This window comes from Pocillopora verrucosa, chromosome 1 (assembly GCF_036669915.1).
Source record: "Pocillopora verrucosa isolate sample1 chromosome 1, ASM3666991v2, whole genome shotgun sequence".
Taxonomy (NCBI): Eukaryota; Metazoa; Cnidaria; class Anthozoa; order Scleractinia; family Pocilloporidae; genus Pocillopora; species Pocillopora verrucosa.
In genome coordinates this window covers 23,668,189-23,680,307 of record NC_089312.1, presented here as the reverse complement: position 1 = coordinate 23,680,307, position 12,119 = coordinate 23,668,189, and the positions used below count along the sequence as shown (strand labels likewise).

At 37.5% G+C, this 12,119-nt stretch overlaps 1 protein-coding gene across 7 annotated transcripts in view; it reads left to right on the top strand.

Moving 5' to 3' along the window:
• LOC131796654 (uncharacterized) overlaps nt 1–9,661 on the top strand; it is a 51,264-nt gene extending 41,603 nt beyond the window's left edge. For all 7 annotated transcript variants that reach the window (XM_059114251.2, XM_059114253.2, XM_059114252.2 and 4 more), the window contains 13 exons: nt 271–387; nt 1,190–1,449; nt 1,860–2,109; nt 2,507–2,584; nt 2,852–2,923; nt 3,338–3,355; nt 3,971–4,087; nt 4,363–4,476; nt 4,996–5,322; nt 5,622–5,760; nt 5,839–5,941; nt 6,759–6,895; nt 8,073–9,661. In XM_059114251.2, coding sequence (XP_058970234.2) covers nt 271–387; nt 1,190–1,449; nt 1,860–2,109; nt 2,507–2,584; nt 2,852–2,923; nt 3,338–3,355; nt 3,971–4,087; nt 4,363–4,476; nt 4,996–5,322; nt 5,622–5,760; nt 5,839–5,941; nt 6,759–6,872 — 1,709 coding nt within the window. In that variant the 3' untranslated portion in view covers nt 6,873–6,895; nt 8,073–9,661. The remainder of the gene's footprint in view (nt 1–270; nt 388–1,189; nt 1,450–1,859; nt 2,110–2,506; nt 2,585–2,851; nt 2,924–3,337; nt 3,356–3,970; nt 4,088–4,362; nt 4,477–4,995; nt 5,323–5,621; nt 5,761–5,838; nt 5,942–6,758; nt 6,896–8,072) is intronic.
• Nucleotides 9,662–12,119: the final 2,458 nt, after the last annotated feature.

Genomic DNA, 12,119 nt, shown 5'->3' with positions numbered 1-12,119 from the left:
GTTATTTTTTGAAGCAGTTTCTGACTCAAACGTTTGCTGTCTTTTCAAGTCAATAATCTAGAACAGAGGGCTCAGTATTAAGCGTTCCAAAATCGATACAAACGTTTCAATTTTATGCAGTACTTTGTCAGCACTCTAACGGGGCACCTTAAACGCGCACGAGTGAGGAGACACATGCCTCTCGAGTCTTCATTTCATTTCGCGCGTGTTTATCACGCGTTCATGCTGAACAGTGATGATCTCACGATATTCTTACTAATATATTTCCAGCTATCCCCAAGCCAGTTGGTTTGTATCCACTCAATAAAGCATTTGGTTCAAAGGATGCGGGACCTAACCATGAAAATGGCGTCCTTAGTAATGTAGAACTCGCTAGTGGACCTGATGGTGAGAGTGCACTGATTGCTCAGTTTATGATAATGATGTATGGATTCTATGTTTATCGTCTCACAATTTCTTTGATGTTCTTTAGCTTGATCTTAAAAATGTTTTGCTGGCCTTGCTTCGAACTTATATTCTCTCTGGTCTTAAACAAAGGCATCTTACATTGGGAAATTTCATGTTTTCTTTTTTCAACCTGAATGTCATCCAACTGAAATCAGTTACGCATTAGTAATGATAATTGAACGCAACAGATTGTAATTTTGTCGGAAATCATACTAGTGATCTTAAAAGCGAACGAGCACGCTTTCAAATCACTAATATGATTTTACGCCAAACGGACACGACACGTAGTTTAATTAACATTTTATTTCATCCATTTTACAATAAAAAAAGGTGGGGTAAAAAATTGCAAAATCCACCTCACAATGGTTCTTTGTATTTTATTTTACATGCAATTAGACTGGTTCCTTTAAACAAGCCTTGAAATCTGATTGGTTGGTTTGTTTTAGTGATGCATTCTTATTGGCTGGGAAAAAGAAACGGTCTGGAAAAAAAAATAGTGCGAATCATAAATAAATCACACTGTAGAGAGCTAGTCCGATTTAAAAGATAACCGTTGATTTAAAAATGGATGTAATAAAGAGTTTAAACGTTTCTTAACCCCTTTGGGACGGGCTTGCCTACGATAGTACCCTCCCCCGTGGTAGTTGGTTTGGCTCTTCACGCAAAATATTTAGCTGTTTAAAATTGTTGAATATGAATAAGTAGCTTTTTAAACAAAAAAAACCTGTCTTATTTTGAATAGGCCTTGAAGATGGAGCCTATGAGTTCAAAGGCACAGCGGATTCCTTTGTGGAGATTCCTAATGACGGCAAGATGGATACACAGGACTCAATGACAATCCTGGCAAACATCTATCCCACAGGGAGTGGGGGACCCATCTTGAACTACAAAACGGACGGCTGGGGAGTCCATCTGTGGCAGTTTGAATCCACCGAGCTTTTTGTCAGATTTGTACACCGTAATGGAGTTTTCCACAAGCCAATTGCTTCAAGAGTGTTACTGGTTTGTAATTTCTTTTTTTATCGTTAATTTCGTATGTGTTTCATTGCTCATCTTGTACCTCATTTTGAAATCTCGATTTAAACCCAAACATCCAAAATTTTCATCTTAATCGGGTTCCCGATAAGTGACCGGGTTAACAACAAGCCGAAAGTTTACTCCTTTCCTTTTACATAAACGACTATGAGTCATCAATAAAGACACATAATTCTGTATGCTTTTTATGCAATGAAGCCTAAATTTCCCACCCCACTAAGAAGAACCATTAATGTTGACTTGATGGGCCGTTTAATTTTCGGATATAGGGAAAATCACGCAAACGCAGTGAAGAAATGACTTTATCCGTTTATCACTTGTGCGTTTTCCTTTATGTTTGGGATGCAAAGTAACACTAAATCTTCGTAATTTTCTAGCTGAACGAATGGAATCAGGTCGGTGCAACATACGACAACACTACAGGTGTAGCGCAACTTTGGCATAATGGAAAGATGGTAAAGAGTCGGAACATCGGTCAGATTAAACTGGCTACACAGTATCCTATTAGGATTGGGGCCAGAGATGGCGACGAAAGAAGGTTCGCTGGAAAGATTTCCTGTTTACAGATTTACGGCAAAGCTTTGGACGAACAACAGATTGGAAACCTCAAGAGTTGTCCTGTTAAGGGTACGGAATGAATCTTTTTAAAGATGTTGAGTTGTTTTTCAAGAACTGTAAAAATTGCTTCTTATTTAAGCTTCGTAAAACCAAAACTGAGAGAGGAGCAACAAGTATCAGGTCGTCCAATGAGAGCAAAGATGACCAAGACAAAGAACCAATGAGGAGACAACGTAGATCCTTGACGCCGGCCTCGTTTAAAGTAAAACGCGGACACCAATTTCGCCATTGGTCTAAGTTTTGCAGCTGATTAGCCAGTGTTAAGGTGGAACGAGTTTTGTCCTTGAAACCAAAGCAATTCTGGATTACTTTTGACAACAAATTGAAAAATGCTCTCATCCGTCGATTTCTTATTCTTTGATTAGCTCAGAGTGACTAACTATCCACTTTTATTTATTTCACACAGCAAAACCTTTAGGAGATAACGCGTTGGAATCTGGTGACGGGTCAGGTTCAGGAGACTGGGACGAGCATGACTTTGATTGTAAAGTTTATTTTGTGTATTGTAACGTTTTCTCGAAACGATCAGATGTATTTTATTTGTAAGAAAACTCCCGTAAACTTTACTTCCCTTTAAGATTAATAGATCAGTTGACTGATTAATTAATTGCACATTTAATTGGTAAGTGTTTTTGTCAAAATGTTCTGTTAAACTAGTTCACTTCAGATACTTTTCTTTACTTTATTTGCTACCGGAATCAATCATGGTCATGTTCCAACGTGTAAGTATCCTGAAATTTCTTTATTTCAGCAAGCGCCGTATCTATTTCACACAATGCTGGAAAATATGACAAAGACGAAGAGGCTGACGACGAGATTCAGGGTACGTAAAAAAAAAAAAAAAAAAAAAAGACTAGGGCTATTGAGACCTCAGAGATCAAGGGTTGGAATCCCTAAATTCCTCACAATTTTCTTTAGAGTTGTTTTAGTAGAGGAGGAGTAATTACACGTTTATTAGAAAATGACACAAGAAGTGGTATCTTGCCTTTTTTAAGCAGCCTTTTAGTGCCACTTGCACTTATTATGTACGTTGTGATAACGATGCAGAGGTAAAACGTAATAGCTGTTAAGTATAGAATAAAAATGAGGATTTACTTGTGGAACATAAATTGATATCACTGGTATATTGAGGCCACAACGTCAATTACAATAGAGCGTTTGTCATACCTTATTGAAAAGAAAATAGTGAATGTAGTCTTTGGGCCTGAACACTCTTTTTTTTCCTTAATTTTTGTAGGATCTGAGTCTACGTCAGGTAATATTTCAACTTCTTTTGTTTACAATCCGTGCTTATCTTTGCTATCTTACGCACAAGGGTGACCAGTTGCCAAGTTTTTCTTACAGTTACAAAATATTGACATTCTGAAAGAAGTCGTTTGGTTTGTTATCAAACATTTAGAGTCACATTTACTAGAAATGCAGGAGAGATAGTGAAGATAACTGATTTTTGGGATTCTAGGAGTGAAGTGGTCAGATAACTTTGTTCCCCGAAACTCTCAAGTTCCGTGGGGTATTTCTCTCTTCTGACCGCCGTGCACTTTCCTATAAATGAGGAAAAGAAACGCCGTATCGTACCAAGTTAGGATCCTGTGGCGCATAAACTTTTCTGCTCTCACAACCTGTCAGCAGGATAATATATTAGATCACGACGTAAATCACTCCTAGAAGTTGAAGTGTTAAACAATGGTAGAATTGTAATCCTAGAAAAAAACTGTTACCAGCATAGAGAAAGACTGTCATCTGTGACGTATCAACAGCGCGAAATACATCACCTAGATAATAGAATTTGCTGGGCTTTAGACTATCGATTTTTTACAAGCATCTCATGGATGCAATTTTCTTTGATTTTTTTTTTTAATTTATTTTTAAGGAAACAAATGTGACCCAGAGCCATGTGAAAATGGCGCCAAGTGCATCCGGGATAATAAAAGAATGGATGGTTACCGATGCAAATGCACATCTGATTTCACTGGGAGAAACTGTCAGGGTAACCAAAATGTTTTGACCGGCTGACTTACTGACTTCTTTTGTTACGTAGACATTTTAAACCTCCAATGAAGTAACAACCACTTTCTTTTACAAATAGAAGCAGCGTCCACCGCAAATTGGGAGTCCATGCATCGTGTACACGACACCAGTTATAAAAAAGCAAAGCTCTCTAAAACAAAGCGTGAAGGAGTTTTGACTACAATGAATTTGTTGCTTCAGTAGTCTGTCTGCAATTAGTACTAATGATCTTTATATCCGCCATTTTGCCCCTAGTTTCCAAACCAGATGCTGAGAATCCCATCGTGAAGAAAGCCAAGATTCCCAAACCCGAACTCAAGACTGGCACAGAGGATTATCAAAAGAATTCTAGTTCTCTGAATCTCATTCGTAAGTGAAGTTCTTACTGGTAAAGCTAACTGAAACTTGGTATCTTTCTTAACAAGTACATATAAGGCGCCGCAATTTGATTAATTACTGTTTGAACACAGAAAACTTTGCGGATGTAGGTTATTAGGGGTGGATCAATATCCCAAATTTTACGGGAAGGTGAGAGGTGGGTGGTGTTTCTAGACAGCCATGGGAACCTTGAGCAAACCACGATGGTGACGGCAACAGGAACGCTGGAAAAAAATATTTAATGGCCAGAACAAGAGCTAAGCATGCGTGCATTAAGGCTTTGGAAATTTCTCAACCGTCCTCTGCAAAACAGCAACGTGAAATCATCAGAATCTGCGTAGTCTAAAAACGGAAAACCCGACGGCGCATCATTTTGACTATTGTAATGACCAATATCGTTGTCGAAGGGAATATTGACCACGCTGAACCACTGTCAATTTGTTAAATAGACGAAAAGAAATACAGAGTCTTGAAGAAGCTAACCTGTTTTATCGTTTGAATCCAAAACAGTCGAAAATCTTCCAGACGAAAAGAAAGAAGACGTGCTGTTACTCTTCCAAAAGGTCGGCTGCTATAAAGATGAAAATGTCAAGCACGATCTACCTGACAAAGCTACAGTCAAATCTGTTACACAGGAGGACTGTGTACGAGCATGTGCTCTTGAAGAAAAGGGTTACTCTTACTTTGGACTTCAGGACGCTGACAAATGTTTTTGCGGGCACCGCTATGGAAAGTACGGCAAAGCAGATGATGCACAGTGTAACATGCCGTGTAAAGGAAATGACAAGGAGAATTGTGGTGGCAATGCCACTAACATGGTCTACTTCTTTGGTTTAGGTAGGAAATGAATGAATGAATAATAATCGAAATAATATCACAACTTAATTGATAGGAAAAATTAGAAGGTAATGATAAGATGGACTTCTAAGTACATATAGATAAGGTGGATCAGTTAAAACTACTTTGCAAATTTTCGTAACTTACTTTGCAGATTAGATTTAAATTCAATCGGAGGAAATCGTTACTAATCCACATTTCTTTACACAATATCTTATTCACGTTTTTTTTTAATGTTTAAATTTTGAAACCTCACTCTACTGACGTTGGGTCGGGTGATCGTATCTGACTCTTCCTAGGTACCAACTATACTGTAACTACGTTAACTGGAGATGTCGAAGGCGCCGACACGGACGCTAAGGTGTACATCACTTTATATGGAGAGAAAGGAGACTCCGGATTCAGGAAACTGGACACCACACATTTTTCAAGGGGAAAGTGAGTCAGAATCTTAATGACATAGGGTGAAAAAACAATTCATTTGAATCGACAACGATTAAATTTCTTCTTTCTCAGGAATGATACAAATACTTTGGTTTTACCTGATCTTGGTAAGCTGAGGCAAGTTAGAATTCTTCACGATAACTCAGGATCAACTCCCAGCTGGTTTTTACAGAAGGTGCGAAAACCATTACGTTGTTTTAACATCTATTTAATTGCGTTATCCTTGAATTTAATTCAGTATTGCTGATTCTAATAAAACGAACTATGCAATGGCAATAGCAGCGAGAAAAAGTGTGGTCTTAACATTGGCAATCATCGAAAGAAATAGTCGCCAGTCTCCTTTAATCACCACGGCCGTACGTTATTTATACTAGTTTAAGGTAACGACGAGGAAAGGATCACAATTTCCCATCAGTTCCACGGCATAATGATCCACTCAGCATATCGGAAAAACAAAAAAAGTTTGGAAATCTGCTATCAAAGACAAACATCTAGAGTGTGATCCAATGTCAAAGTAGCCAATACTACCCTGAAAAGAGTAGCCTCGTGAATTTATAGAAGTGCAAGGTGAATCGCGAAAGATATTCGTTTTGATGAAGTTCTCCCCAATAACTATTTATTAGGTTCAATTATTATTGGTCCATAGAATTTAGCTTCATTTCTCTCTAAGGATTTTAAAAAACGAGGTTTATAAATTTACTTCGGTGCGCTTTTCGATTGTTTTGGGCATAAAAAAACCCAAAATAGATCGATCAGAAGTAAAGTAACTGCATAAAAATATCTTCAGGTGAGAGAATACACGCGTGACTTATTCTAGATTGGTTTAAGTTTTGCATTTGTTTTATCAAAAGAGTGACTCAAATTAAGTACACCAGTAACAAAAAATAGTGAAGCAAAATCAGTGCAATTCATGCATTACTCTTTTAACCCAGAATTCAAAATTGCTTTTCGTTGTTTATTCAACTCCTGAGTTTTTTTTTCTGTTTTTGTAGGTGACAGTCAAAGACGAGAACGGTCGTGTATACGAGTTTCCTTGCAAGGAATGGCTGAGTGAAACACAGGGAGGCGGTAAAACAGAACGTCTTTTGAGACTACAGCACTCATAGTGCCTATTGCGCATGCTTCAAAGGTAACGACAGGTCACGTGTTTCAACGTGACCTTCACTAGTGCTAAGACGTTGCATAATTATGCAATTCAATAGTTTGAGGAACTTACCTATGTTATAACAGGTTAGGTAAATTGCAGTATGGATAACTTCGCTGAATTCCATGACACGTAACTTCACGAGTTAAACGTTTCAGGACTTCGATGAAATGTTCGACAACTTTTTCAAGACCGTTAAACGACCAGTTTACTGACAACTCGAACCAAATTACTGAATGGAACCTTGAAAACGAAAAATTCCGAAAAAATTGTTTCGAAACTTGAATTGTATTTAAATAAGTTTGTTGTTTGTTTGAAATGTACTATCTTTTTTAGTAAAAAAAAGTCGAATGCCAAGTGGTTAAAAAACATAAAAAAAGGTCCACTATTGGTCTGGCCACATTTCACAGACCCTCCCTTTTGATTTATTGCAAGACTTCAAAGACACTCCTTAATTTCTAAGAAAATTCGTGATGGTATTTCGATATACTTAGACACGTTTTACTTAATGTAACATTTTGGAATTAAAATTTTCATTCTTGTACTGTTTTCCTCCTTTAGACTTTATGAAATTACTATTCGGTAGACTTAAGATGATTGAGCTAAATGTCCTCATTACTTAGCTAATTTTGTACAAAAAATGGATGGAATACGAAACAATTTCTAACGTGAGAAGTAGGATTTTAGCTGAGATAAAAGTTATCGAACTCGTATAACTGGTATTTAAAGAGTACAGTTCCTGTGTTGATGCACGAGTTTGATGTTGATTTTAAAGAATTTTTTGTAATAAAAATTGACAGTCCTATGTGCTAAGTAAACAAGGCCGATAGAAAAAAGCCTGTGTTGTTTGGTTTTCTTTAATTAGAGTAATTTCAGTTGACTCTAGATAGACCGAAACAGTTGATTCTCTATGTTTTTTTTCCGCTTGGGTCATTTTAAGTTCGAACTTCGAGCAATGGGAACCCATCTTGATTTCTCTTTAAAGTTCGTGTTATAATGGGTCAAGAGTAATAAACAGTGTTTGTGGTTACAGTCGACAAATTTTAAAAGCACAAAGAATCAAATTGTGTTCATTCCTTAACTTAAAGCGTAGCTACGAACGACAGTCCAATGCAGGCCCATTTTATTCCTTAAATATTCTTTGTTTCATTTTGACTCACAGATGGAAAATGTGCACTGTTACATCATAATAACTGACTTACAGATGGGTGCACTGTGACAGAATGGAACTGACTGGCAGATGGGTGTATTGTGACACGATGCAACTGACAAAGATACTGACTACTGACAGACAGAACTGTACTTGAGAAGAGTCACGTGTCTCTGTGATTGACGACTTTACGAAAATGTCAGGCACTCCTCAACTATTGAGATTGGGCATTTAACAGTGCATATATGATTCAGTCATGCTTGGCAAAGTAATTGGCACATTATTCGAAATATCGTACCTCGATCTTTCTTAGATCTGTTTTATTCTTAGTGTTCCTGTTAAAAAATATATATTTTATCGCAACTTAAACTATTAAATTTACCTGTACGACCTAACCTCTGGGGAGACGTATAAAATATACCAACCCGATTCGATCTCTCGGACCAACATAACATCGGATCAGCAACACCTTTTTCTTTGTAATCATAGGATGGTTTCACTGGGGTTAACTGCTAGCCGTAAAACGGCCAAACAATTTAGCCGTAAGGTGTAAAAATGGGCAAATTTTAGCAGTTAGTCGTACAAAAAGTTAAACGTAAAAAAAGTTCTGGTGACAAAATAGAAATATGTTAATCTTTAGCCGAAAATTTGCCAAAATTTTAACCATTGGCCGTAAAAGCCATCACCCCACTGAGATCCCCTTATAGATCTAAAAAGGGAAAGTCAAACGTAGAGGTGTCATTTTGCAGACAAATTTGACCATTGGGATGAACAAAGTCAAAGGATTTCTGGCAAACAGACATTTTTCCTTCTTTTATACATGAATATAACTTTCTAATACATACCAATAGTTGAGGTTTTATTGGTTTTTAACGATTCTATTTACATTCTCTTACGTTTTGTTTGAGCTTTATGTAGAAGAGGACTTATTTCCAAATTGGTTCAAAAACAAAGTCTTTTTGGGGTTTAGACTTTGATGAATTTGCTTTGCACCCTATATCTAAGACCTGAAAAAGCCAAAAAAAAAAGCGACATACCATTGAGGAGTGCCTGTCATAACCTATGTACTCTTGATGAAACCGAGGAGATAATGAAGCCAGCAACGTGGAAAACCAATCCCGCATATAGGTTGGTGTCATGCTATCCTTCATCAAAAGGTTATGGCGATTTGACCTCCATGAGCTTCGTACCTTGGGAAAAATTTTCGCCCTGACGACATTGAATTCAATTTATCAGTTATTTTACACCCTTGGAGGAGACTTCCATAGTTTCACTTTAACTTCCTGAGTGGAGGAAAATAAAAAAAAGGCAATATTTGTTCCAAATGTGTAACAAGGCTTCAGCTAGTTGCTGTAATTTTTGGCTTTGATCGCTTACTCCTAATGTATTGCGGAAGCTATGGAGCCTGTTAATGCCTGCATCTTGGACAAAGTGGGCTTGGAAATCAAGCAGTTAAAGAATGATTTAGTGGCTCGTTGACATCAATTCTATGAATGCCAATGTACAGAAGATCTCGGTGATTGGTTATCTTACAAGGAAGGTAATGGCATTGTACCACAGTGGTATGTTCTACAATGAAAATGTAAATAATGTACAATAAAAGGATGATTTAATTGTGTATTGCCAAAGGTTTCTTGGGGAAAGCACCTGTCATATCGTTTGGACGTTGATAGGAAAAATGCAGGGATAGATCATGATAGAGAAAGAGAGATTTTGAAACCCTAGAGATTATAAGCCACGCAATAGTCTCCGAGGCCCCTACCTCGCTCGTATGCGCTCTTTTGAAAGCTTTTAAATGCATCTCCCCATCATATTGTAGCTATTGCCTAACCGTTTATACGCCCCAGTATTCCCTTGCCTACCACAGTAGTTTAAATCGTAGATATTGCGGCCTAAAGACTTTTGCCGTGTATGTGTTTGACTTTTCATGTCCTTGGAAAGAGTCCACGATTCAGAAAAAGCCCGTGCTTTGCCTCACCAGTTTGAACAGGCGATTGAACCACTTTGAACCGATCAGGATCCTTGCAAGTTCGGGTAAAGCTTTAGGCTTGTTTTGGTTATGTAACAAAGTAATCGAGAAGTGGATTGGATGTTTCAAATTTTTAGTGAATTTTTTCAAAGTTACCGTTGTCTCAATAACGGCCTTGTTGCAGAAGTTTCCGCTTTGCCTCTAGTTTTAACATGTGATTTCTGTATACTTTCTTTAGAGATAAGAAAGAAAAAAGCAATCAATCTAACCAGAAATAAATGAGTGAAAAATAAAATCCATGTCTATTCTATAAAATGCAAAGGAACTGGCGCTGCGAAAAGATTTGTTATTACCTTCCGCATTTTGTATTATTAAAGATACGGACACATTGGTTGCACGGTTGAATGGAGGACTCTTTGCAATGATGACAGGGCAAGGAAGTGGTAATGGGAAGAGTTTTATATGGAAAAGGAAAGCTTGTGAATTTTCCTTCGAGCTTGGAGCTTATCCTAGACGGTCACTTATATTGACCTCACATTTGTCAAGCAAAGACCTTAAAGCCACAGGGAAATTAATCTTCGAATTCAGACATGAATGTATCAAAACAACACGGATACAGATGCTCTCGTTTCTTCCATTTCAAAGGGACGGTAGTGTCTCGATGGGAAATTAAGACAAGATATTACGCACTTAACTTGTAAGTCATTGTTGTTATACACAGCTCATAACTGCCCTTTGCACACATCTCGTGGGATCACTTTTCTATGGTCGAACCTGCCATTTCCTCCTTTCTTTACATTTTCTTTTGATATTTCAAAACGTCGTTTAACCTAGGTTTCTATGGACTAATATCCATATCTCCTATCACTGTCGAAGTAGATATGAGGAGTAAAACTGGCACAATCTAGAAGGTTACTAAGTTCCTTTAAGTGACTACATAAGTGCTAAAGCCAACAACAGTATTTCGCAAGCTCCTATGCACTTACCTTTCGAATGAGATATTTAAATTCTCCACAAAATCAAGGTAAAAAATATTTACACTTCAAATAAAGGGGATATTCGAGTAAAAATCAGTTGATGCTAAAAATCAGAAGTAAAAATTTTGAGTGACGTTATGGTGACTCAATGACTTCAACCTCGTATAAGTCAAATTATGCGGGCTGTTCAAGATGAAAAGCGGGCGGAAGTCGAAGTGCAAGTGGTTAAGATACAATGTACCGTGCAGACGATCTTAAAGACCAGATAAATATGTTTGAGTTTCTTGTCCCTGATGAAGAGCGTTTTGTTCTAATTAGACAATCCAGCTTTCCGAGGCATATCTTTAGAATGGTAAGTTGTTCGCATGGATTGGTGCCACCAATGTTGCAATCAAGGATCAACACGAATGAATTCCTCATTCTTAAGAAATGCCGAGGAAAGCTGGAAAGCTAAACGTTCAGAGGCTTTTGATTACACAACGAACCCGCATAAGCTGAACGACGCGAATTTGAAGATGTGGACATAAAGTCATCGAAACGTCATTTAAAATTGCTTGCACAGATTTTGTTTCAAATCATTTAAGTAAGAAGATGTTTAAATGTCGTTAAATTTTCTAGTTTCAGTTCTTGAATTACTCGAAATACGCGATAACAGGGTTCCTAACAACGAGAAGGTTTTGGCGTAGACTTTAAGCAGCCTCTTTTATTGTTACAGTTTTATTGCGTTAGATTACTTTTAATCAAACAAAAGAGTAATTTACAATTTAGACAATGAACTGTAACCTGGTTAATTTAGGGTAGAAGGTTGCAAAACCTTTGCAAACTGATGCATTTTTGTTGAGCAGTCCCTGTGGAACTACGAAACACTGCACTATTGTCGCACCTCGTCTGCATTTTGTTTGGGAGCAAATTCAAACAATGGCGTTTGCACTGCCTGGATGAGAGTCTGACATTATTATAAAAGGTGACACGATTGGCTGTGTTTGGTTTTCATCGAATTTGATGGGAGATTACTTTTGCTTCGTTTTCTCCTTATTTCCATACAATTCTCTCATCTGTTTGCACGTTAATCGTTTAAATAAGCTGTCCTTTTTCTTGGCCTTAACATTCATT